Source organism: Canis lupus, chromosome 28 (assembly GCF_003254725.2).
Source record: "Canis lupus dingo isolate Sandy chromosome 28, ASM325472v2, whole genome shotgun sequence".
Lineage (NCBI taxonomy): Eukaryota > Metazoa > Chordata > Mammalia > Carnivora > Canidae > Canis > Canis lupus.
Window position 1 is genome coordinate 9,190,437 of NC_064270.1, and position 27,387 is coordinate 9,217,823.

Below are 27,387 nucleotides of genomic sequence, written 5' to 3' on the forward strand. Positions count from 1 at the left end.
ACGGCCCCACCACGTACCTTGAGATGAGTTTTCAGAAGTTGATTATTTAAATCCTCAAATCAGACTCCCGTTTCACCTCTGGCTTGAATAGTGCTCCTCCCCCTCCCGGCTAGGAAAGGGTGTGCTGCAGCCAGATGGTAAACTGGGAGCAGAAATAAAATCTCTTCAGATGTAGCAAGTATATTTATATCCAATCCTATAATATCGCTGCAGGCATAATTATAGCCAATCCTCTAATTGCGATGCGGATATCAGACACCAAAAAACAACCAAATGTGCTACAGAGTCCAGGGAGATAGGGCTATTGGGATGGGGGCTGCTGGGCCAGCTGCTGCCCTGTGAGATGAATGGATGAAAACAGGGCAGGGCGGTTTACAGATTACCAGGGGCTCTGCCTCCAGAGGTGGGAGGGGGTAATGATTCCAGAGGACATGCAGCTCATGTTCCTGTTTCAGTAATGCAGCATGTTTTTAGCCTTATTTCTTTTTTTAAAAAAAAATATAAAATCAATGCTTATTCACTGTATAAGGTTAGGAAAATGAAAAATTATCCATAATCCACAATCCAAAAACAGCACTGTTTAACTTTTATATTTGTCATTGCAGCATTGTATTTTGAATGTATGTGTTTTGTATTAGACTGTAAATAATATGTTTTGTCTTGTTTTTCTCACTTAATATCGTGAGTGCTTTCCTTTATTATTAAGATATATTCCCAAGCATTATTTTAAAACCTCTTATTGTGACATATTCATTCACATGATGGAATACTATACAGCAGTTAAAATGGATAACCTAGAACTTCACATATATACAAATAGTTCTTTTTTTAGATTTTTTCTTTTTTTTAAAGATTTTATTTATTTATTCATGAGAGACACAGAGAGAAAGAGAGGCAGAGACACAGGCAGAGGGAGAAACAGACTCCATGCAGGGACCCTGATGTGGGATTCGATCCCGGGTCTCCAGGATCACACCCTGGGCCGAAGGCAGGCACTAAACCACTGAGCCACCCAAGGATCCCCTTTATTTTCATTTTTAAAAGACTTTATTTATTTGACAGAGAGAGAGAGAGAGAGTGCAAGCATAAGCAGGGGGGAGTGGCAGACGGAGGGAAGGGGAGAAGTGGATGCCCCACTGAGTAGGGAGCCAGATGTGGAGCTCAGTCCCAAGACCCTGGTATCATGACCTGAGCTGAAGGCAGATGCTTAACCGACCAAGCCACCCAGGTGCCCATATAAACAAATTATTCTTGATATAAGATTAATAAAAAGGTAATATTCACAAATATAACCGTATATCATTTATGTTATATATTGTTAATGTTGACAAACATGTAAAAGGTCCAGGAAAATAAAATAGAAGGAATTTTCTTTGGAGAGGGAGGTTAGAGGTTGAAATTAGGGACAGATGTAAAGAGGCTTTGATTGGTTCTATAATTTGTAATTTCTTTGAAAAATGATCTAAAGAAAACATGTCAAAATCTTAAGACATTAAATCTATGTGGTGAATAAATGTGTGCTCGTTATAGTCTCTGTATTTTTCTGCATGTGTAGAATAGGTTATTACTTTTTGAGTTAACAGACTTTATTTTGTAGACCAGTTTAGGCTTACAAAAACTGAGCAGGAAGTATAGGGAGCTCTACACATTCTCAGCCCTCTCCCAACACGTACACAGGCGCCCCATTAGGAACACCTCGTCTGAGGTGGTGTCTTGGCTACCGTGGAACTGATATTGGTACGTTACTATTAACTAAGTAAGGTCCAGGGGATCCCTGGGTGGCGCAGCGGTTTAGCGCCTGCCTTTGGCCCAGGGCGCGATCCTGGAGACCCGGGATCGAATCCCACGTCGGGCTCCCGGTGCATGGAGCCTGTTTCTCTCTCTGCTTCTCTTTCTGTGTGTCTCTCATGAATAAGTAAATAAAAATCTTAAAAAAAAAAAAAAAAAAACTAAGGTCCATAGTTCACATAAGGGGGCATTCTTTGTGTTGTACGTTTTATAGGTTTTAACAAACGTATAATGACATGTATCCATCATTACTATATCATGCAGAGTAGTTTCGCTGCCCTAAAAATCTTGTGCTCCACCTACTCATTCCTCACTCCTCCCTCCCTCCACCCAACGCCCTGGCAACCACTGATCTTTCCCGCATAGTCCTGCCTTTTCTGAGCGCCCCAGAGTTGGAATCTCACAGTACGTATAGCCTTTGTAGGTAGGGTTCTGAGAAAAAAAATTTTTTTCAGGATAATTTACATTTATTTGCTGATGACTCCAACATACTTCAAATGTGGCAGAAGTTAGAGTCTGTCAGGTGAAGCCATTTCCTGCCAACAGCTAAAGGTGACTGATGAAGAGCAACCTGAGCATCATCTCCAAGCTGAGGCACCTGGTTCTGGTGCGTGAATCTGGTCCTTTCAGCGTGGGTAGGGGTCTCCAAGGAACTAGTCCTTATTCTCGTCCTTGTGCTTGATGTGTCTCCATAGCTTCCCCTGGTTGATGTGTTGGTAGAGCAATGCTGAGGGCTGAGGGCGAAGGTGGAGGTCCTGAGAACAGTCTCGCAGTAAACAGCCGCATGTTTCTCCCGAGAGAATTATTTTCAAATCTAATATGCAAAGCCAATCATAATGAAGAAAGCAAAAACCATCAGGAATTTCACTATTTTAAGGTGATCACTCTTAGCCAGGAATACCATGTATCTTTTTTTTTTTTTAATGTAAACGGCATCATAGTATCCAAACAATGTATTATGGAACCCATGTGATTCAGAATTCTTTTGAAAGCCTTCAGGAATGTTTCCTGGTATGGAACCTTCTATCAGTGAGTTAACCAATCCTTTACTGTTTTCATCTGTGCCAGGAAGCTTTTCTGCCCTTGTTAGCCCCTCAGACTAGAAAAGACCCTTGAAGTCTCTCCAGAGAATTGGGATAGTCAGCCTTCTAGATATATGTCACCTGGCAACATGCTTGACATTTCATTCTGAGTTCCCTGCAGTCAAAGACAATGTTTACCAGTTTTCCTCCCCTCGTTGCAAACATGGAGTCTAGCACATGGCAAGTACTTGGTGAACATGGGTTGAATGGATCTGAAATGCCCTTAATTGGATTATTTTAGGGTCTTCAAGGAAATTCCTAAACCATGGAGGGGGTGAGCGTCTTTAAGAGCTTGTGTTGTTCGCTAGAAACCTAAGAATGGGATCAGGGAGCCCTATTTTGTACAGCAGATCAATATGGGTGCCCTGCGGAATGGGGTGGCTGGGATTGGGTGGAAACAGAGGGCAGTGGGTGCGTCTGTCTACTGAGAGGCTCAGTGGATGGGGATGAGAACCAGCCCTGCTGCTCTGGAGCTCGACAGCAGGGAGTGACTGCAGTTTTGTGTAGGCAGAGGGAGCATTCAGGCTCCAACTTTTCTTCAGTTGGTCCAACCATACCAGTTGAGAACTTGGGTTCTGGTATGGGACTTCGGGTTCCAATCCCAACTTAGCCACTTTTAGACTATTTGGTTCTAGACAAGTGGTGAAGTCATGATGGTTTCAGCCTCCAAAAGGGCTGCAAGAGCACCACCTGGAAGAGCTGTTAGATGAGGTTATACAACCAAAGAACTAAGCAAACTGCCTGGTGCTTGGCAAGTGCTCAGTAAATCAGAGGAATGACAACAACAGCTTAGCATCCGTTCTTTGAAAAAGCAAGGTGATCAGTCAGCAAGAGCATGAGACAGCCAAGCCAAAAGGCCAGCTACTCACTTTCCTCCTAGTCAAGGCCCAGCACACTCCACAAGGCCAGGTGTGGTCTGGATTCAAGTGGGTGGGGTCCACAGGAGCAGGACATGGAAACCCCCTATTAGATGACTCAAAATTTATTTGGGGGGCTTTGATGAGTTTTGCAAGCTACCTGCCAGTCTGTGCATTCCCTGTGTTTTATGTTTACTCTCAAGTGTAGCTATCTTTCAATGCTAAATCCAGCCTTTGCAGATATATTTTCAAATGGATGTTAGGACTTTGGAGTCACCTGATTCTACTTCCCACTCAATGAGGGGATTTCTTTTTTTTTTTTTTAAGATTTTATTTATTTATTCATGAGAGACACACAGAGAGAAAGAGAGGCAGAGACATAGGCAGAGGGAGAATCCAGCTCCATGCAGGGAGCCCAATGTGGGATTCAATCCCGGGACCAGGATCACAGCAGACCACAGACACTCAACTGCTGAGCCACCCAGGCAACCCAACGAGGGGATTTCTATGCATAATATCCCTATATATCCCTTGGAGATACTCTGGATTCCCCCTTTCCTTTTTTTTAAGATTTGATTTATTTATTCATGGGAGACACAGAGAGAAGGAGGCACACAGGCAGAGGGAATAGCAGGCTCCACACAGGGAGCCCAATGTGGGACTTGATCCTCGGACTCCAGGATCACTCCCCAAGCCAAAGGCAGATGCTCAATCACTGAGTCATCCAGGTGTCATTGGATTCCCACTTTCTCCCAGTCATTTCCTTTTTTTTTTTTTTTTTAAGATTTTATTTGTTTATTCATGAGAAACACAGAGGGGGGCAGAGACACAGGCAGAGGGAAAAGCAGGCTCCACTCAGGGAGCCCACATGGGACTCGATCCCAGACTGGGATCACACCCTGAGCCAAAGGCAGATGCCCAACCGCTGAGCCACCCAGGCAACCCTCTCCCAGTCATCTTAATCTGCTTCTCCCTCTGCCTATGTCTCTGCCTCTCTCTCTGTGTCTCTCATGGATAAATAAATAAAATCTTTTTTTTAAAAAAAAGAACTGATCTTAGATCTCTCCTCTTCCCACTATTGCCTTTGCCACACTGCCAGAGCCAGCCTCCTCTAGCCCTTGCCTAGAATACTAGCCCCAACTGGCCTCCTTCTGCCCACACTTCCAACTCCCCAGTCTCTTCTCTCCCCGAAGCAGGGTATTTTTTAAAACTGTAAATCTGACCATGACTCTCTCTCTACCTCAAGTTGAGTTCCCCAGAGGCAATCCCTGAGACAAGGATTCATGAGAAAGTGTTTTCATTTAAAAATGCTCCCGGGGGGTGGGGGTGGGGGGTCCCTGGATACCTCAGTGGTTTGGTACCTGCCTTCTGCCGATGGCGTAGTGCTGGAGGCCCAGGATTGAGTCCCACATCGGGCTCCCTGCATGGAGCCTGCTTCTCCCTCTGCCTGTGTCTCTGCCTCTCTCTCTCTCTCTCTCTCTCTCTCTCTCTGTGCCTCTCATGAATAAATAAATAAAATCTTTAAAAAATAAAAATAAAAATGCTCCTGGATGGGCAGCCCGGGTGGCTCAGCGGTTTAGCGCCGCCTTCAGCCCACGTGTGACCCTGGAGACCTGGGATCGAGTCCCATGTCAGGTTCCCTGCATGGAGCCTGCTTCTCCTTCTGCCTGTGTCTCTGCCTCTCTCTCTCTTTCTCTGTCCGTCTCTCCTGAATAAATAAATAAAATCTTAAAAAAAAATAAAAATGCTCCAGGAACAGCCAGTAAGGGATTGGGGGAAGCTGAGCAGGGAAACACAAGACACCAAGCAAAGAAGTCTGGAAGCCTACATTGTTTCCAGAACGTTCTTCCTGCTGAAGATAAGGGCTGGGCTTTCATATTCTTACTCTACTAGCTGAGTCCTGGGCCAAGGAGGCTTAGGAGGAGCTCTCTGTGGCCCAAGAGCTTCAGGGACTCAAGGGCTATCTTTGGAACTAAGTTGCAAGAACCAGTCACTTTAGCAAAAGTGCATGGAAGCTGGGAGACTGGCACGATGAGAGCATGACAGGGACCCCCGACAAAGCACCAACTGGGTCCTCTCCTGTTCCCTCCCTATGTCCTGTCTCAGGCCTTTGTTCATTTCCTTCAGAACACTACTTTATAAGTAGTCTATAGAATTGTCTCTCTCTACTTGTTTATTGTCTCTTTTCCTTTTTTTTTTTTAACTTTTTTTATTTATTTATGATAGTCACACAGAGAGAGAAAGAGGCAGAGACACAGGCAGAGGGAGAAGCAGGCTCCATGCACCGGGAGCCCGATGCGGGACTCGATCCCGGGTCTCCAGGATCGTGCCCTGGGCCAAAGGCAGGCGCCAAACCGCTGCGCCACCCAGGGATCCCTATTGTCTCTTTTCCTGACTAAAATGGAATCTCTGAGTGTAGTTAGTACGTTTGTCTTGTTGCCTTTCATACTCTAATCCACAGAACAGAGATGGCACATTGTGAATCCTCCACAAAAATTTGTATCAATGGATGAGTGAATGATGGGAATTGGTTTGGACACCTTCAGCAATGGGGATCTTCTACAGTATAAAGAAGCTCATCCCACTTCCAGGAAACCTTAATAGGAAGCCTGTCCCAGTGCTCGCTTTGGCAGCATATATACTAAGATAGAAAGCCTGTCCCAAGACTGAACTGTAATCTGCTTCTTTGTCACACCAACTGGTCTCCTCTCTGGGACAAGTCAGGCAACCATGGCCTCTGTCCTGTCAGTCCCTTAAATGTCCACTATGCCACCTTTCTCACTTCCAGATTAATCAACCAGCTCTTCCAAAAGTTCCTCCTATGACATGGATTTTTAGAGTGTTGGCATCCATAATTTTACTGCTCTGAAAAAAATTCTTTTTACCTAGCTACACAATGCATAGCTATCTGTCCCATACTGTGCTGAATACACCCAGTCTTGGAAGGTAAATTGGGTCAAGCCAGATAAGAATCTGAGCTAAACCAAAGCTTACCTAGCCAGAGTCAGCAGACCCAGGTTTGAATCCTTATTGTTAAATCACTGATCTGGAGTGAAATACTTAGTTTCTCTGACCCCAATTTCTTTATCTGTACAATGGGAAGAATAAAAGCACTTAAGTAACAGGGCGGGTATAAGGGTGAATGAACTAAGACAACATATATAAACCACTGAGCAGAGTACCACGCCTGGGAGCTTCCCCAGATTTTACCTCTGATCTGATGATAGCTCTCCTTTTTTCTGGTCACATCCTCCTGCTAACCCAGCTCCATCTCAGACACCTCTGCACCCCTTAAGTCATGATGAGGCTTCCAGGTGCTGCATCCAGATGTTTTTCTGGTTATTATTTCTCCTGTTTTCTCCTCACTTTCCACCTCTGGATTCTACTTCTCCTACTCCTTGCTGCTCATGCATATCCACCACATATCCATCCTCCCTTTCCTCCTTACTTGCTCACTTAATTCTTTCTTGCTGTTTGTGTTCTCCCTTATCTTTCTTTTTTTTATTAATAAAGATTTTTATTTTATTTATTTGACCGAGAGAGCCAGAGAGCACAAGTGGGGGAAACAGCAGAGAGAGAGGGAGAAGCAGACCCCTCGCAGAGCAGGGAACCCGATGCAGGGCTCCATCCCAGGACCCTGGGATCGTGGCTCAAGCCAAAGGCAGATGCTTAACTGAATGAGCCACCTAGGAGCCCTGCCCCCCTTGTCTTTCTTTATGTCATGGAAACTCTAACCAGAAATTTCAATTTCTCTCTCTCTCTCTCTTTTCCATTTTTTTATTCTGCTTTCTACCTGGGCTCCAGAGAACCAAGAGGAAATGATCGACCTGGTGACAATGAAATCTGTACATGCTACCTCTCTCACCACATAGTCATCTTAAGCTACAGGCATTTTCTATCTGCTCCTTGCCACAGACTGAGTGGTAAAATCCAAGGTCGAACGAGGAGACAGCAGCTGTGAGGGCAGAGGAGAAATAGGAAGCTCTCCTTCCCCTGCCCCTATGCATGTGCTTCTGGTTGCTTTTCTTGCCCACTGCATTAGTACACAACGGTGATAGTTGTCTGATAGGGCAAGAAAAGCAGGCTGACTTTAATGGAAATACCTTTAGTATTTTCCCATTAATTATGAATTTTCCCCCTCGGCTTTGTGCTAAATAGCTTTTATCCAACGAGGAGAGTTCTCTTTTATATCTAGTTTGCTAAGCTTACATGATATGTCATTGTGGTTAGTAGGCTTGAGTTTCTAGATTGGAAGTAAAGCACTGAAAACCAGGAAAGCAGGGTAATAAGTAGGTTGGTTTGGGAGGTAGCCCAGGAATATCAGAAGAAAGAATTAAGGCCAAGCAGGTAGGCTGGAGGATGATGCAGTATCTGGTCCTGAGGGACTGTCATGGTACCAATAGTATTCTTCATACTCTGCTCTCAGATCAGGTGTGATACTGTGATTCAAAGACTCTACTAGACCCTTGAGGGTAGCAATGACAAAACTTGGCTCTAGTTATAGTTCTCGTTTCTTCTTTTATTAATTTAAATAAGCAATTCTGGATTTTCAAGAAGCCTTTGGAGCTTCTTGAATTGGAGCACATAACTGAAACTTCATCCCTTTTCACGTGAAAGCTTTTTGGAGGTGGATTTGATCCTGGTTTTCCATTCCAATCAGTTGCTGTGAAAGCCACTTCTTGTTCTGGCTGTGGGCAGATCAAGCCTCTTTTTTTTTTCCCCCGATGGAAATTCAGGAAGGAAACCAAATAATTCCCAACAGAGACAAGAGTTGACCACAGTACCATCCAAAATGGCTTTTAAAGATTTCAATCTTGCATGTGAGAATATTGGCAACTGAGGTTGGCTTGCTCACTCTGTATTGTCAGCTTGATAGAAATGTGGTTCTGCCATTTTGACAGGAAAATCTTTTCTGATGGAGAAGAGGTTGCAATCGAAACATTGCTGAGGTACACTTTAACAATGAAAAACTTTGGTAAAAGCATTTGTGACACACATCCAGAATAAAGTGCTAAACACTCAGATAGATATTTCTCAATAAACCAACCTGCATGTACTGTGGAATTGGTGAAAGGAAAGGACATGCTAAGCAGAATTATACTGTGTGGCATCTATTGATAGTTATTCTACTCCTATTACATGGTGGCTTTGTGGTTTTTTTGTTTTGTTTCTACCATGATTGACAGAAAATTTGTCAATCTGCTCCTGGATCACCAAGAGTTGATTGTGCTTGACTTCCTTAATTAGTTCCACTCTTAACTGACGAGGGGTGGGAGAGTAAGTGCTAAGTAACCCGTCATAAGGGGAAAATTCAAACCAACTGGTAATGTGTCAGACAGTTTTGGAATAGTCTCAGAAGGTGACAAGTAAATAAAATCTATGAGGAAAAGTTGAAGGAACTAACATACCTCTCAGCCTTAAAAAGAGAAAGTGACAGGCTAATATAGTGACTGTTTCTGGAACAGTAAACTAGATCATCGACACACTCCAAAAACACCTTCTGTGCTCAGTGGACAGTGGTGCCCTGGAAAAAGCAATAGCCTCAGCTTAGAAGGAGGCTCTGGTGACACCCCTGCCAAAGAGGGACTTTGGCAGTTTCCCTGTCTATCTCAGTTTCCAACTCTGTCAAATTAAAAACTTGGATCACTTTGGGGTTCCCAGGTAAGCGTTCCTTTAAGGTTTTCTAAAAGAAAAATGAGTATTTCAAACCACACAAAGGATATAGTACTTTTAAAGTATTACATAACAAGTGCATTTACTTAGTGATCAGAATCATTCAAACATGAAGCTCATCAGGAAAAAGAGGTACTTGGCAGTAACAGTTTGGGAACTATACTGTAAGACACCATAGAGTAGAGACCCTGCTGGCTTTGTTTTAAAGATCTCTGCTGGGATCCCTGGGTGGCGCAGCAGTTTGGCGCCTGCCTTTGGCCCAGGGCGCGATCCTGGAGATCCGGGATCGAGTCCCACGTCGGGCTCCCGGTGCATGGAGCCTGCTTCTCCCTCTGCCTGTGTCTCTGCCTCTCTCTCTCACTGTGTGCCTATCATAAGTAAATAAAAATTAAAAAAATATATAAAGATCTCTGCTGCCAGCACAGCACCTCCTTAAGTGCTCATTAAGTTTCCATCAAATGCAGATGCAGAGAGACCACCAATAACCTCCCGTGTACTCATCACTCAGTATCAAAAATGATTCTTCTAGCTTTTCTGTGCTTCTACCCAAGTGACGTCTAAACCTCTTCACAGATTATTTGATGCAAGTTCCAGATACCATATAATTTTACCCACAAACATTTCAATGCGTCACTCTGAAAAGTAAGTATTTTGTAAATACGGTATCATCATGCCTAAAATAAATATCATCTAATATCAATTCAGTACTCAAATTTCCCTGATTGTGTCCTAGATATTTTTTAAAGGTTTATTTAAGCTCTAAAGATTGCAAACTGGGTGAAATGTATATTAAGTTTTGTTTAAGGGACACCTGGGTGGCTCAGCAGTTGAGTATCTGCCTTTGGCTCAGGGCGTGATCCTGGGATCTTGGATTGAGTCCCATATTGGGCTCCCTATGGGGAGCCTGCTTCTCCCTCTACCTATGTTTCTGCCTCTGGCTCTCTCTCTCTCTCATGAATAAATAAATAAATCTTTTTTAAAAAGTTTTGTTTAATCTAGAGTCACCCTACGTGAAACCCCCCACACATATATTCTTTGTGATTTACTTGTTGAAGGGACCAGATCCCTTGCCCTAGACTTTCCCAAATTCTGGATATTGCTGGTTGCTTTGTATAATTTTTTAAGGATTTTTTTTATTTATTCACAAGATGCAGAGACAGAGAGAGAGAGGCAGAGACACAGGCAGAGGGAGAAGCAGGCTCCATGCAGGGAGCCCGACGTGGGACTCGATCCCAGGTCTCTGGGATCACACCCTGGGCTGAAGGCAGTGCTAAGCCGCTGAGCCACCTGGGCTGCCCCTTGCCTTGTATATTTTATTATTTACCTTGTATTTCCTATAAACTGGTAGTTAGATCAAAAAACTTAATCTAGGGGCACCTGGGTGGCTCAGTTGCAAAATGTTGATATGCTAATTCATGTCTTAGCTTCATTTCTTCTTCATTTACTTCTTTTTTTTTTTTTTAAGATTTATTTATTTATTCATTCAGAGAGAGCGAAGAGAGAGGCAGAGACACAGGCAGAGGGAGAAGCAGGCTCCATGCAGGGAGCCCGATGTGGGACTCGATCCCGGGTCTCCAGGATCACACCCCGGGCTGCAGGCGGCGCTAAACCGCTGTGGCACCAGGGCTGCCCTTCATTTACTTCTATAAAGAAAAACTTTATATTTATATCTGGCATATTTCTATACAGAAAAACTTCTCCTAATCAACTATTTTGTTATTCTGGCACACCGCTGGAGTAAGAACAACAGAATAAATGCTATTTCTTTCCCTTTGTTTACTAGTTTCAAAATAATAGGCTGATTCCCTAGCATCTTTCAAGAGATGATAAATGAGAGGGTCTTTTTTTAAGCATTACTATGAACTCATGGGTTTAAACATATTTGAGGAGTTTGAGTTTGATGCAATTATAATCCTTATTGATTATCCCATCATTGACCAGTGGCGTCGTGGGAGCCTCCAATCTGCTCCTGAGTCCTGCAGACCAGCTCTGGTGGTGGTTGGTAGGTTCTTAGTTTCTGTAGACTCAACTTTAGAGATAATCTCTAATGTCCTCCTTACCACTGCCCTTGGACCAGGGAAATAGGAGCCCTTGTCCTTGGCCATATATATTAGATACATTGAGACAAAGTATTTTTTCCTCTTTTCAGGTCTCATAGGAAAGTTTTCTGAAATGTAGGTGACTGATTGAATCAGGGAGGGGAGGGGTCATGTGTGGGCCCAACTGGTCCCCTCAGGCCAGAGGATGAGGGCGAGGCTGCCAATGATTTGGCTAGGAGGGATGAAGAGGAAGAATGGGAGACAAAATCATAGCCTCTGCCCAGGGAAATCAAAGAAAGCATGCCTACCTCAATTTAAAGTTGGCCCCTCAAATCAACCCAAATGGGTGTCTACTGAACTCATTCCTCTGTAACTACCTTCCTGCACATTCCCCTTTCCCCACTCCCTGTTCCTTGGCTGGGTTGCCATAGATTTGGGAGGCGCTTAGAACTGCCTGGCACTTTTGAATTGGAAAAGTAAGATGTGGAAGAGGGTATCTGCCTGCCCTAACTTTAATCAGTCTGTATCCTGGGATTGGATGCATCCAGCCATCCCCCAGGCTCCTGGGGCCAGCTTCCGTCCTCCCCAGCATGTCCATGAGAACTATGACTCAGGTGTCCATATGGCAGGAACAACCCAGGGAGAACCTTGTTCCTTTAGTTTCCATATCTCAAAGAAGTGGAGTTGGCTATGGGGAGAGGGAAAAGCTTGATTGGAGCACAGGATGGAAGTGGGCATAGCTTAATTTATAGCTTTTACACTTTTAGGCATATGGTACATGGGGCAATATTTGCATTTTTACAAATGTTAGGCAGCACTGGTCCTTCTGGCTTGGACATTCCAAGTCAGTGTTTGGATGCTCTAAGGAAGGAGCTCTACACTCTATAGTCCAGTCTAGTCCCTTAACCCAGTTCTTCCTCTTCTGTTCCAAGGCATCATGAAAGCAGTCTGTCTTTGGCATTATTGAATTCTGAGCATGCTTAGAAATTGGATTGGGGCTGCTGCTTTTTGTTTAAAGTTGGTGGAAACCTGCAGTTTTGGAAGAGCATAGTGGCAGCAGCCTGAGGCATATTTTGGGCTCACCATAGTTCTGCCTTGTTTCAGAAGGGTTCTGATAACCAAGGGGGACTTCCTCAATGGTCACATCTGCATGACTCTGCCCCTTGGCCATAGCTCATTACTCTTGGTGCAGACACCTCAAGCAAACTCTCTCATCTGAGAACTTTAGATGGAGAGATGCAGAGGCCAAGCATTTCTGAAGCAGTCACATCAATGGCATGAGGTCTATGGCTGCTGGCTACTGAGCTGCCTGGAGTTGTCCTAATATCTTCCTTGACTCTATTTTTTTTGTTCATCTCTTCCTCCAGATAGGTGACACACTCAACAGCCTTCAAAAAGATTATTTTTTATTAGTATGAGCTAATCTAAGTCAGTTTCTATTGCCTGCATGCACACATACATGTGCACAAAACTATTAATTAAAACCATTGTTTAAAAAAAAAAAAAAACCATTGTTAGGGGACACCTGGGTGGCTCAATGGTTAAGTATCTGACTTTGGCCCAGGGCGTGATCCCAGAGACTTGGGACCAAGTCCCACATCGGGCTTCCTGCATGGAGCCTGCTTCTCTCTCTGCCTATGTCTCTGCCTCTCACTCTACATGTCTCTCATGAATAAATAAATAAAATCTTTAATAATAAATAAATAAAACCATTGTTATAAGGAGCACTGGAGGGGAGGGGACACCTGGATGGTTCAGGCAGCTAGCTAAGTGCCTGCCTTTGGCTCAGGTCATGATTCCAGAGTCCTGGGATCAAGCCTTGCATCAGGCGTCCTGCTCAGCAAGGAGTCTGCTTCTTTCTTTCTCCTCTCTTCCTCTGCCCCTCCCCACTGCTTGTTCTCTCTTTCTCAAATAACTAAAAAAATCTTTAAAAAAAAAAAAAAAGGAGTGGGATGTTGGGTGGCTCAGTGGTTGAGTATCTGCTTTTGGCTCAGGTCGTGACCTCAGGTTCCTGGGATTGAGTCCCGCATCGAACTCCCTGCATGGAGCCTGCTTCTCCCTCTGCCTGTGTCTCTGCCTCTCTCTCTGTGCCTCTTGTGAATAGATAAATAAAATCTTTAAAAAAAAAAAAAAAAAGGAGCACTAAGGAGCCAAAGCACCCAGATTCATTCCTTTACCTCTGACACTTACATCCTATCATCATATCTTTATTTTTTTTTAAGATTTTATTTATTTATTCATAGAGACACAGAGAGACAGAGGCAGAGGCACAGGCAGAGGGAGAAGCAGGCTCCATGCTGAGAGCCTGACAGTGGGACTCGATCCAAGGTCCCCAGGATCACACCCCGGGCTGCAGGCGGCGCTAAACCGCTGCACCACCGGGGCTGCCCTCATCATATCTTTAAATGCCAGACTTATTATCCTCTCTTATAATCAGAGCTGAAGCAATAAGGTGAAATAGAAATAATAATGATAAAAAAATGATGATAGCACTAATACCTATATTTTTTTAGCACTTTTTTTAAAGATTTATTTATTTATTTATTCATGACAGAGAGAGAGAGAGAGGCAGAGACACAGGCAGAGAGAGAAGCAGGCTCCATGCAGGGAGCCCGACGTGGAACTCGATCCAGGGTCTCCAGGATCACACCCTGGGCCGAAGGCGGCGCTAAACCGCTGGGCCACCGGGGCTGCCCTTTAGCACTTTTTATATCAGGAACTGTTAGGTGCTTTACATAAATTATTTTATGAATCTAATCCTCAAAAAACAATATTGGGTTCATTAAAATGCTTTTGACTCTGCATAAGAGAAACCCCAAGCACAAAATAGCTTAAATATGAGAAAATTAGTTATTTTATTGTAACAAGAAATCCCTAGCAAGGGCAGCTTCAGGCTTGGTTAACTTAGAGGCCCAATGTTATCAGGGACCCAGGTTCTTCTCATCTTTTTGCTTGGTTGGCTCTGGTCTCCAGGCTAGTACTCTTCATGATTGCAAAATAGCTGCTGAATTTCCAGGAGTCCCATGGTACATGACAAGATTCAACAGAGGGATGGTCTCTTTCTTGTATCTCTTTTTTAAGTAAGAGAAAGCTTTCCAAGAAGCTTCCCCTGGATGAACCCTCCCATCAGAACTGGGACATACACACATGCCTAATCTAACCATTGACCAGGAATAAGATTACTGCCATGGGCCTACACTAGGCCCATGGTGTGATTCACCCCATTCACCCCAGGGGAAGAGGTGAAACATTCTGGAAAAAAAGAAAGAGACCTTTCCCAGCAAAGAAGGGAGGAAACTGCTAGTTAACCAACGGTGTCTGCTACAAACTTGGTGAGATGTATAGGAAAGGGAAACAACTAGTTAAGGGCAAATGGAATCTGAACCTAGAACTGTCTCTCAAACTGAGTTTCTTAACCTATGCTCTGGGAAGCAGTTAGTCCTCACTAGGTTCTGGGCTTTTTGTTTTGTTTTTTGTTTTTCAGTCCTCACTAGATTCTTTGGCCTTTGAAGAACTCAAGTCACTAAGGCTATCCTGGCTGTTAACCTGAGAACAACTGGTATGGGAACTCCCAGCAAGTCAGATTCAAGGGACCAAGCAACAGAGCAAATTTATCCAGCTAGTCCAACACCTCATTTAGTCCCTTCTCCAATTGCTTGCTCAATTCTCTTCAGCCATGGTGGAGAAGGAATATAGAACAACAGCAGGCTCCAGTCCAAGATTTCTGGCTTTCTGAGTGAGTATCATAAATGAGTCCATTCCAACACTGACTTATCTTGTTCCTTAGAAAGAGCCCATGTAAGCTTTTGGTTGACAGCCTGACAGATCTCTGTCTTTCCAACCCTCAAAGCCTGTGAAAGATTCAGCTCTATTCCTAGGACTTCAGGCTTTTTGATCTCTTGCCCCACACAGCTTCAAAATTTAGCAAATATCTTGAGGGAGATACCCATCTTGTGTTTGATGCAACCCTCCTCCTTCTAACAGGACTTTGTTTCTTACATACTGCTGGCCTGGAAACTTTCCTTCACTAGTAGATACTTCTAGCCCAGTGTCACCTGCTCCATCTCAGAATTCAGCAAGTGTACCCAGGAGGAAAACTGCCTGTGTGCTTAGAACTACTCTAGATTCCAGTGTTAGGCTGCTCCAGATCACATTGACCAACAAAAGCTCTGCCAGTTTCATTTTGTCCCAGTAAAGGCCTTACTTCTGGGCCAACCTCTATCCTTGGCCTGCCCCAGAGAAGCAAATGGTCACAGATTATCACCTCATTCAGAAAAGGCTCTTTTCTCTCCAGAATTTTATTTTACATTTAAAGATTTTATTCACTTATTTGACATACAGAGTGGGAGAGAGCACAAGCAAGGGGAGCAGCTCCCATTGAGCAGGATGCCTGATATGGGGCAAGATCTCAGGATCCTGGGATCATGAACTGAGCCAAAGGCAGATGCTTAACCAAAGGCAGTTAACTGAATGAGCCACCCAGGCATCCCTCTCTCTAGAATTTAATTAACCAGTCTTTCTTGCTGCTTCAATTCTCCAATGTCTTTTAAAATATGATTTTTATAACTTACCCAGTTTTTTTCTAGTTGTTTCAGCAGGAACATCAGATTGTTGCTACCCATGCTACATCCTATCCAGAGAGGAAGTCCTATGAAATTATTTCAAGATTTAGCCATGCATAGTCATACAGATATATGTGGGTGAATCAATCCAGATCATGGCACGGCTCCTCTCTGGCATTTCTACTACGGTGAGGACAAGTGGCCCAAGTAGACCAACCAAAGTTCTTCTGCACTAGAACTGGGAGCCAGAGCCTTTTTATTTTTGCAGTGGGTGGGAGGTAGGATAAAGCTGTGAGAATAAGTCTGGAAGTTTCCATTGGCTCAGTCTCATGCTCAGGGAAGAAGCCAGTTTCTAGCAGGAGGAAGTGAAGCACTCATGCAGAAAGGAGAAGCACAGGAGCTTCTCAGACGATGCTGGAGTCCTTGATTCTACTCATTCATGTTTGCTGTGGTTTGCTTACCAGAGCCACAGATCTCTTTTTTTGCCAAAGCTAGTTCCAGTCTCTTGAGAGGTTGAGTTAGCTTTGTGTTTTTTTGCCCTTGAGTTTACAAAACATTCTAGGTCCATATGATATGTTATCCTTTCCTTCTTAAGCAAGGCGAAGGTGGCTTATGTTACCTGTAACTCAGAGTCTTAAATAAGACTGCTTCTTTAATGATGGGCAGGTGTAGAAGGGCCTGGTGAAAGCTGTCTCCCTTATTGCACAGTAGGAAGAGATGGGGGATGATTGCTGACTAGTGCTGAGATCTCAACTTTGAATCATGAATCCTTACCCCAAAAAGAGATGGATGCTTCTGAATTCTGGATACCCAGCCTACCATGGGAAGAACTTCAGACTTGCCTAAGAAGTTATCCAAATCTGTCTGCCAAAGCCATGATGTTTTATGTTAACCAAATTGGGAAACTGCTTCCTACCCTCAACACTCAAAGATGGGAAGGAACGGAAATAGAAGATTCCTGGGTTTGTACATTTTACCTACTCCTGGGGCTCCTGACTTGCAGATGAGCCTGAGGTTTACACCAGAGGGTAAACAAGATAGCTATTTGGACATCACACACCACTTTGCCAGTTTCCGTTCTCTTGAATTATTTACCATCTAATTGCCTGCGTTGAAACAGAATCTGGAAACACAGAGTCAGAGATGTAGCCTTCTTTGTGAGTTAGAGAAGGAAAACTAGAGTCCAGAGAAGTACCCAGAGCAAGAAAACTTCATGGCTTTCTGAAGTTCTCTTGCTTTGGGAGGGTTGTGAGCACAGGTCAGGGGAAACCAGAGCATCAGCAGACAGCCACAGGCAAGGGTTGCCCTAGAACTAACTAGTTCAGTCTCTCCTTTGGGCCACCATCCCTGGGTGCCAGTCTGGACTTATCCACTGAGCCTTGATTTCTTGTCTGTAAAAGACAGTTTACAAAGGTGGATGGCATAGAAAAATAAACCTCTATTTAGATTGAAAAGATTGTTATGACAAACCTTATTTTTGCCATCATACCAATAATTTCCCATAGGAATAAATACCAGTAGCTGTGAAAAAAGGAAAAATATTCTAAAAATAATTCAGTCAGTAATGTAGAAACTTTGGAAAGTTTAGAAAAGAATAATGACAAAACTCACTAGTAGTCTCACTGGTAAGAATGGCTCTTTATATTTTGACATATTTTAATCCAGTCTTTTTTTTTTCTAACCAAATATCGATAATTGAGAAATATTAATTATACAATAAAAAAATTATACGATTTTATAGCCTAGCTTTTTTCTATTCAGCTTTTTGTAGTGAGCCTCTCCCCCACATCAATAAATACTCTTTCAAAACAAGATTTTTGGGGATCCCTGGGTGGCTCAGCAGTTTAGCGCCTGCCTTCAGCCCAGGGCGTGATCCTGGAGACCAGGGATCGAGTCCCTCATTGGGCTCCCTGCATGGAGCTTCTCCCTCTGCCTATGTCTCTGCCTCTCTCTCTCTCTCTCTCTCTTTCTCTCTGTGTGTCTCTCATGAATAAATAAATAAAATCTTTAAAAATAAATAAATAAAAACAAGATTTTTAGGAGCATTTGGGTGGCTTGAGCCTACTTAAAAACAACAACAAGAAGAACAAGATTTTTAATGGCTAATTATTTTCAAATAGTTCACTGTAAAGAGATCCAAGATTAAAATATTATTAACTAGGATTCAATGGATTCAGTTTGATTTCACATTGAAATCTAATTGGGGGGATCCCTGGGTGGCGCAGCGGTTTGGCGCCTGCCTTTGGCTCAGGGCGCGATCCTGGAGACCCAGGATTGAATCCCACGTTGGGCTCACGGTGCATGGAGCCTGCTTCTCCCTCTGCCTGTGTCTCTGCCTGTGTCTCTGCCTCTCTCTCTCTCTCTCTCTCTGTGACTATCATAAATAAAAAAAAAAAAAAAAAAAAGAAATCTAATTGGGGTATTGCAAAGGATATTGATAACAATATGGAGTCACAGACTGGATAGAGAAGATCAGGAGCAGATGTGGAAATGATTTTTCGCCACTAGGACAACTGCAGGTTGCACAGTGGTCCATGAACAGGAAGTGAGAGAGAGGACACGGTGGATGGATGGTCAGGTCGAGAGGTAGATGTGAGCAACCAGGTGAGCATGCGTGAGTGGGGAGCGGTTCCTAGAAAGCCCATGACCCTAATCATTGGATTTATTAACGGCTATTATGCTATTCCTTATGCTGTTATGGGCTAAAATCTATAGTCCAAGTCTATATATAGACCTTTATGTTCATGTTTCCTTCCAGTCTTTTTCCTAAGCATAATTGTTTTGTTTTGCTTTTTTACATAGGTGGAATCTATAGTCTGAATATTTATGTTACCTGCTGGGGTTTTTTCAACCTTACAACCTCAGTCTTCAAGTTTGACTTACGTAAACTTAGGATAGAGGGAAAGGACCTGTGTATCAATAGGAAAAGACAACTTATCCTTTTACTAGTTGGAGTCTTGGTTACACTAATTTCCACTCAGATCAACATGATTTTGAAATTTGCAAGAAATATGGTCCACTTACAAATAATTTTCAGGAGGAGATAGACATGTACACACTGTGGAGAAGGCTGATGCCTCCTTTTCCTTATAGGCAACTAAGCAGAGAGAAAAAAGGTAAGTAGAGGCATGTCAGGGAAAGTCAGAGAAGCATCCACACCTGCTCATCATATCAAGTGTCTAGAGATTCTTTAAATAATTCAGGTGCAGCCGGCTCCCTCCAGGGGCAGGTGCTGAGGAGAGTTTCCAGACAAGCATCTCCTCTTGCAAACTGGAGCAGACCTGGGATCTGATTACTTGAAAAGGGGTCCAGTTAGTAGCTACAGCAACCTCTTTCTTCAGCCTTACAACTTACCTTGGTTTAAGGTACAAGAAGCTTCTAGGGAAATATTACTGCTACAGCCCACTGTGGTGGGGAAGAACTCTGAAGCCCGACTGTCTATGTTCTAAAATAGGTTCTACTACTTCCTAACTGTGTGACCTTGGGCAATATACTCAACCTCTCTTATCCTAGGGATAATAATTCTTTCATTGAGATTGCTGTGGCATCACATGTAAGGCTCCTACTACGGTGCCTGATACATAATAGATATCTCCTCAGAGTGTCCCCAACCACATTTCCGAGGAAGAGATGTTTGTACTTTGAATAAAAGAGCAATGTCCAGAAATAAGAAAAATATATTTCTTAGAACAAAATAAATTTAACAACTAACAGTTATTGAAGGCTTACCAAAGGGTGGACATTGTGAGTGCTTTACATATAATCTCAGAAAATCCATTTATGAGTAAGTATTATCAAAGTTCTGAGAAGTTAAGACACTTACCCCAGGGCAAACAGCCAGAAGATGGCAGAATCAAGGTCCAAACCTGTTCTGTCTTTAAAAAAAAAAAAAAAAAAAAAAAAGCCTGCATTCTTATCCTCTCGGTAAATTGGTTTCTCAAAGTTATTGCACTTAGTCTCCAGGTGAGCATCTGAGGATGGCCTTGTGGTATAAGGCAGACCTTCTTAGGTCCACGAGGCCAGACTGCCCTCTAGTGTTAGAGGAATCTTCAAACCAGATGGAATAATGAGTATTTTACTTTTGAGGTGGCAGTGAACCCTCCTCTCCTCCATCCTGGAGTGTGTCTGTAGTACCTATTATTGGCCAAAGGGTTCTCCTAGCAAAAGGGGGCAAAAAGGGCAGCCCGGGTGGCGCAGCGGTTTAGCTCCACCTTTAGCTCAGGGTGTGATCCTGGAGACCCAGGATCAAGTTCCACGTCGGGCTCCCTGCATGGAGCCTGCTTCTCCCTCTGCCTGTGTCTCTGCCTCTCTCTCTCTCTCTGTCTATCTCTGTCCCTCATGAATAAATACATTTAAAAAAAGGGGGGGGGGCAAAAAGGTGGTAAGACTGGGAGCTACAGAAAACTATCTTGGGGAAGAGCAGCAATTCTCAGGTTAAGCTTTGAACCACTGGGTAGAGAGGGAGTGTCTCCTAGTCTCAGCACATGGTACAGAATAAGTGTTCAGTGAGTACTGAACAAAGTTTTAAATCTCATTCTCACGAAAGAGGGAGTCTTGACAGTAAGAGCAGTTATAAAGTTATTTGTTGATTTTTGCCAGAAGCACTAGCAGAAAAGACACTATAACGTGTAACACACCTTCCACTCCAATGGACTCCAAGGGCATGTTCATGGTCATGATCAGGTGAGAATGATGACACTCCTCAGTTATTTAGAAATTAGTTGGGGTCAGCAAAGATGTGTGATCATTTTAGGCTGCCACCCTCACACCAAGTCCCTAATGGGTGCCCCCCTCCCCCAGTCCAGCATCTCCTGCCATATCCATAACTCTGCCAAAGTGGTTTGTTTCACCGGGTGGCCAGCAAGCACCTGTAGGCGTTTCTCCTAGCTGGGCTGCTGGGGAATATAAAGACAGGTATACCAGGAGGGGCCCTATTGCTAATTGTGGCGAATACTGATGGAGCTGCTTCTCTGAACTGGGTATTCAGTCCATTACTTGAATCTCTCCTGACAGGTAGGTGTTAGTCTTCTACTTTTTCCAAATAAGGAAACTGAGGTCCATTTTGGTAAAAATAACTCTGTTAAGTTCACACAATTTATAGATGGCAATGCAGGTCAGTATTACACACCCCAATGCAAACTCATTTCAATATGTCCCTGGCTAATTTTTTGGAATAACTGTTACTGTTGCCTTTTTCTAAGATTCAAGAATCTTCAAGAGAATTAGCCCCATGGAGCCATCCCTTTACAAACAGATGGCTTTTTTTTTTTTTTTTTTTTAACACTTTGGTGGTCTAGCTTTCTCTGGGCTAATTTCCTGTGGATGCTCAGTCTGTACCCTCTGCCTAGGGCAAGTCTAAACTCCCACCCTCCTCCCCAGAAGTGCCAAGGAATTCATCTTTTCTCCATCTCCTACAGAGCAATTCGGCTTTTCCACATCCTACCATAAAACTTGATTTACAAAACCCGACAATGAGCTCAAGAGAACAAAGGAGGCTTCTGGTAAAAGCTACTCTTTAGAAGAGATTTAGGATAATTGTGGCAAACGGTGCTAGCAGCTTACACAATGTTTATCCTTTTTCCTTCCTTATGAAGAGGATCCTGATTTTTCTTCAGGTAGGACTGTGCCCAACTGTAAAACTGTATTTCTCAACCTCCCTTGCAGCTAGAGTTGTCCACATGGCTGCACAAAACAGTTCCTCCCTGTTGTTTAGATGAATGGATCCCCTCCAGCTCCCTGAGTCAGAATAATTTTCTTCCCTTACCCAATTTCTCTTCTCCTTTCTCCTTAGAGGTATAGACTCCTTCTTAGAGGTATAATATGCCCAGATTAAAAAAAAGTCACATTCCCCAGATCCCTTGCAGAAGTGGGGGGTGGGGGGCAGCCCTGGTGGCGCAGCGGTTTAGCGCTGCCTGCAGCCCAGGGTGTGATCCTGGAGACCCAGGATTGAGTTGCACATCAGGCTCCCTGAGTAGAGCCTGCTTCTCCCTCCGCCTGTGTCTCTGCCTCTCTCTCTCTCTCTGTGTCTCTCTCATGAATAAATAAATAAAATCTTAAAAAAAAAAAAAAAAGAAGTGAGGAGGGGGTGTCATGAGCCAGTTCTGGATGAGCAATTGGATGGGCCTTCCTAGAAAGTCATTTGGATGAGGCAGCTGGTATGTATTCCTTTGCCCATGGTTCCTCTCCTACCTGCTGTCTGGAATATGGTCCTGATGGTAGGGATATCACTATCACGTGGATGGAAGAGCAGAAACCGAAAGGAGCCCGAGTGCCTGATGACATCCCACAGCCTTGGCCTCAACCCTGGGATGTCTACCTCCAGACCTCTGCTTCTTACATGAGGCAAAAATGAACTTTTATTGTGCTCAAGCTCTAGTTGTTTGGATTTCCTGTGACAACGTAACTCAATTTCTACATTTACTACAGTGATTCAGGCCAGTTTATTAAGATTGGAGCTTAGGACTTCCATCTGATGGTACTTTTACTTGACGCCCTCCCATCCCAAATACACAATGTGGACAGCTTTGCTGCTGGCAGACATCTAGAATTGCGGTTCTCAAAGTGTGGTTCTTGGATTGGTGGCAGCAGCAGCAGCTGGAAATTTATTAGAAATGCAAATTCTTAGCCCTATCCCCAATCTACGGAACCAGCAATCTATTCTAATAACCATGCAGGTGATTCCGAGATTCTCAAGTTTGAAAACACCACTGATTTATAGAGCTTTGCAGAGAAAGAAAGCCAAGCCCCGATCAAATCATGTCTGAACTACATGTCTGGAGTTCCTCAGTTATGTAACCCAATAAATACCCTTTCTTTTGTTAAACTAGTTTGAGCTGATCATTGGATGTCCCGCCCTGTTACTTGTACTTTCCTGAAAACACCCCCACAGTTAATGCCTCATGGTCACTATCTGTACAGGGCACAAGATACTACCCAGAAATATTCTATGTACATTTGAGAAGCAGAAGTGAGTAGTAATCACATCAACGACAACTGCTCTGAGTCAAAAAAGAGACTTGATTAGATGTAAAGCCTTAGCCAGGCAAGACTGCCAGGGGACTCATCTAAATATGCAAAATCTTTGTGTTTGCTTGGAGATTTAGAAATGAATTTCTACTTCAGAAGCATGCACACTCCCACATGTATCCTGCACTGTACTGCAGTGCTCACAGGTTAGGTACCTTGAAACCAAAGTCTCTTGCTTTACTCCCATCCCCCTGCATAAAGCAGGCCTGCTCTCCTCAGCCAAACCAGGACCACCTCTTCTTTCAGGCAGAGCATGACGTTCATCCGGGTCCACCTTCTCCTTCCCAGACCCCACATGAGGTCTGTGCTGCTCATTCCCTTCTCAGTGGCAGCTGCCCACAGGCTCTGAGTGCTCAACTATATGATCTCAAGCTCAGTGCTCTGCTGCTTCTCACTCATTCAGGGGGCAAATTTGGGCTTCTGGTGACCAGATAAAACTGGGGTGGGAAAATCCGGCTTCTGAAAACTGTCTTCATGAATAACAGGAGCACACTCTGGTTTCTTGTGGAGTACAGAGCCAAGCACACAGCCGGGCACTTGAAAAATCACAGCAAGTGACCATCTTGCACCTACTGAGTGCGTGCGATGTGCCCATGCTGTGCCAAGTATTTACACTGCCACTTAGGACAAGGGAAATGTTAATATTCCCACGGGGAAATGGAGGCTCCCGGAACCTAAGTAACTCACCCAAAGTCACTTGTTTAAAAGTGGCAGAGCAGACATTTGAACACACGTATGTTATCCAGGATCTTCTATGATGCAAGGGATAGAACTCAACCAAATTTAAACCAGCTTAAGCAAAAAAAAAAAAAAAAAAAAAAAAGGAAAACCATGGAGTCCAGTGGGAGATTTCAGGCACTAATGGAGCCAGGTGGGCAAAATCTCTCTATATATCCCCTGGCTCCCTTTCCTCTGTGTTGGATACTTCTCTCTACATGGAAAGGGGACAATTTATTTTTCCTGATAACAGCAGTAAAAATTTAGTTCTACTAGCATGCCATTTCGCCAAGTTTAAATCATTGGATGTCCCGCCCTGAAGCAGTCACTGTAAGCAGGGAAACAGAGCACTTAACAGAGCACTTAACAGAGCTGAGTCATGTGGCTGCCACTAAAAATAGTGAGGGAGGGGGGTGATCAGCAGAGCCTCCCTTGAATCACAGAGATTGAATGGGATTACTAGAAAATGTGGGAGAGATGGTTCCACAACAAGGGATATAGAGTAAATGATACCTATTATAATCTAGTCCTTGGCTGCCTACCTTTCTTTCCATATGAATACTTAAAAAAAAACAAAAAACAAAAACTTGACAGAAAGAGAAGGAGAAAGCACCAGCAGGGCAAGGGGCAGAGGGAGAGGGAGAAGCAGGCTCAGCGTTCAGGCTGGACACTGATGCAAGCAGAAGTCCAGAGGCTGGAGAAGTGCTAAAGCTCAGGACTCTGGGATCATGACCTGAGCCAAAGGCAGGTGCTTAACAGGCTGAGCAACCCAGGCGCACCCATACGAATACTTTTCTAAATGGCCCCATAATGTATGTACATACTGTATCATTTACATTCTTTGGGCTGTAACAGAAAACCTAAACTCAAGTAAAGTTGGCTTGAAGAATAAGAACATTTGTTATCTTACAAGCCCAGAGGGCTTTCTCCCCCCTCAGTGGAGGAGATGGAAGCTTCAAAATTGGTGGTTCACTTTAGTGCTGCCTGCAGCCCAGGGTGTGATCCTGGAGACCCGGGATCGAGTCCCACATCGGGCTACTTGCATGGAGCCTGCTTCTCCCTCTGCCTATGTCTCTGCCTTTCTCTCTCTCTCTCTCTGTCTCTCATGAATAAATAGAAAAAAAACAAAATTGGTGGTTCAATAGCCTGTTGTCCACTCAGTAGCTAGGAAAAGGGCAAGATCACAGGAGGGATTTCAGGACAAAAAGCCCCCCTTCTACAGGACAAACCAGTAAGTACCAAAGACTGCCTGGGTGGGGGGTACTTATGAGGCTAAGGCTGCCTCCTGACCTCTCTTGACTTTGGGTGGAAAAATAAAAGAATGTTGGGCAGCCCGGGTGGCTCAGTAGTTGAACTCCGCCTTCCGCCCGGGGTGTGATCCTGGAGACCTAGGATCGAGTCCCACACACTCCCTGTGTGGAGCCTGCTTCTCCCTCTGCCTGTGTCTCTGCCTCTCTCTCTCTCTATCTCTCATGAATAAATAAAATCTTAAAAAAATAAAATAAAAAAATAAAAGAATGTTGATGGCCCACGGCCTCTGTAGAAGATGAAGGCTGAGGTTGCTATAGGGGAAACGGCCTTGTTGGAGGACTGAGTTCAGTTTTCCAGCTCAAACCCCATTCCTGTCCCATACCCCAGGGTGTCTTCCTTCCCTCACGGATGTTAACTGGGATCAGCTGTCTGGGAGGTTAACACCTTCCTGTTTACCCACATGAGCTTCTGTCCCCACCGGTCTGCCCCGCAGACTTGTTTCTTCTCGCCTCTAGACTTCTGCTTGCCCCAGTCCCGCCTGAACACCCTGCCCACTCCTTACTCCTAGGACTCATCTTGCCCAGGGCCTAGATCCAGGTCTGCCTCCTCAGTGGAGTCTTCCCCAAAGGCCCCAGCCTTCTTGGGTTACTTTCTATTTTTGACTCCAGGGGTACTTGGCTGTCTGCTTGGGAGCTGAGTGTGGTATTTGCCATACAGTTTCAAGCAAGACTTTTATTGCCTTTTCAGGCAAGCTGTCAGAATTCCCCATTCAGAGGGGAAGGCAGGCAGGGTGGCTTGCCAGACCATGTAAGGGTCTAGATGAGAAGTACAGTTTGGAGCCAGCCTGGGAACATGTTCCACACGACACCATAATTCTTGGGCTCATAAAACATCCTCAGAGGATAGGATGCAGTATGTGAGTGAGTGCTTATTTTTTTGGAAGGGCCCCCATGAGACAGGAAAGCTTTCAACTGAGACTGTCAGCCACCAGGGACCCTGTAACAGGAGCTAGATGGAGGGAGGGAGGGTCTTCCAAAGTGGACTAAGGATGTCGGCTGCGGCCATGGCTGTCCATGTGGATGCTCTGTGGACCTGGCACAATGGCGACATGCTGGTGCTATACACACCCACCGACTTCACACTGCGTGCTTCGGCTCCCTATGCTCCTGGGGCTCTATCCCCTGGGATCTGCCTGTGCGACCTCCACTGACACATCCAGCCGACACACTCTCTCCAAACAACTTCCAGAGAAGAGTCAGTGTGTAAAAGCAGGTGTGAGGGCCACAGGGAGAGCAGAGGGCCAGGACAAGTGAGGGTGCAGACTTTTAACCATCCACACAGGCTTTTCATAAGAACTTTATTTCTCAAAAAGGGGGAAGAATCCAAAGTATTAAAATAACCCTCTAATTTTTGTTTTGGAAGGAAAGGGTAGGATGACAAAATAATTTATATAAAAATTTCAAGCATAATTGCTGTAGATCCTTCATCTTGGGACTCGCAGCTCCAGGTTCCAACTGCATCCCCAGTAATGCCGAATCTTCTGGGTCCAGAGATGTGCAAGCAATTGGAATGTTGCTTTATATTTACTCCACAATAAATATAAAAGGTCCATCTTCCCAGTGGAAAAGATTCAGTTCTCTTTTGCAACTGTTTCTGATGAGAATGCGAAAAAGAAGAGCTGCCTCTCTTCTAAATTCCAAACCTTTCCTCTTTGAAGATGAGTGTGAGCATAGAGAGATAAAATGTGGAAAGACATATTAGGTGTGATGGGGTCTGGTGCCAACCCAGTGTCAGGGGAGACGTTACCTCATTGAGGCGATAAAAAGGTAAAAGCGGCCATGATTTTCCCACTGCCTTTTATGTGGAGAAACTGCACCTGTTTGTTTCCATCATGAAGGGAACTAGACCACGTAAAGCAAAGTCCCTAACTGCAGCAATTAAGCAAAGTCCCCATTCACGGTGATTATTTTCTAATTTAAAAAGAGAAAGGTGAATTGGAATCTGCACATTACCAAGACTAGTAGAGCCAAAGAGAAGCATCTAGATGGACTTCCTAACAGGCAGACCCTTCCAGGAAGTAGGAGATGAGACCTGGCTCATCCCCTGAGATTCTTAAGACACGCTTAACTGTGAAGACCTCCTGAATCTTTCCCGGCTCTTCTTGGAATGCTTTCAGTTGGTGTTTCTCTGAGGCACAGGGAGGTTCTCGTGAAGGTATTTTAAACTTCCATGCTCTGAGAAATCTGAGACCACGTGGTCCTGTCCTCGCAGAAGCCACTTAGTAGTGAGCAGTCCCTCCAGTCCTACTGGTCCCCGCGCGTGGATTCTCGATGTGCTGATGCCCACTTCAGCTCCTGAGAAAAAGCACAGATGAGGATGTGGCTTCTCCCAG

At 44.2% G+C, this 27,387-nt stretch overlaps 1 protein-coding gene and 1 long non-coding RNA gene across 6 annotated transcripts in view; one reads left to right on the forward strand and one right to left on the reverse strand.

The window, feature by feature from the left end:
* The first annotated feature begins 9,869 nt into the window (after positions 1-9,869).
* Positions 9,870-22,803, forward strand: LOC112672103 (uncharacterized). Its single transcript, XR_003144033.3, has 4 exons — positions 9,870-10,042; positions 14,924-15,175; positions 21,419-21,616; positions 22,676-22,803. It is a non-coding gene; the product is annotated as an uncharacterized LOC112672103 (long non-coding RNA).
* A 3,532-nt stretch (positions 22,804-26,335) lies between these two features.
* Positions 26,336-27,387, reverse strand: part of ALDH18A1 (aldehyde dehydrogenase 18 family member A1) — a 46,977-nt gene continuing 45,925 nt past the window's right edge. For all 5 annotated transcript variants that reach the window (XM_025466697.3, XM_025466696.3, XM_049103470.1 and 2 more), the window contains exon 18: positions 26,336-27,349. In XM_025466697.3, coding sequence (XP_025322482.1) covers positions 27,168-27,349 — 182 coding nt within the window. In that variant the 3' untranslated portion in view covers positions 26,336-27,167. The remainder of the gene's footprint in view (positions 27,350-27,387) is intronic.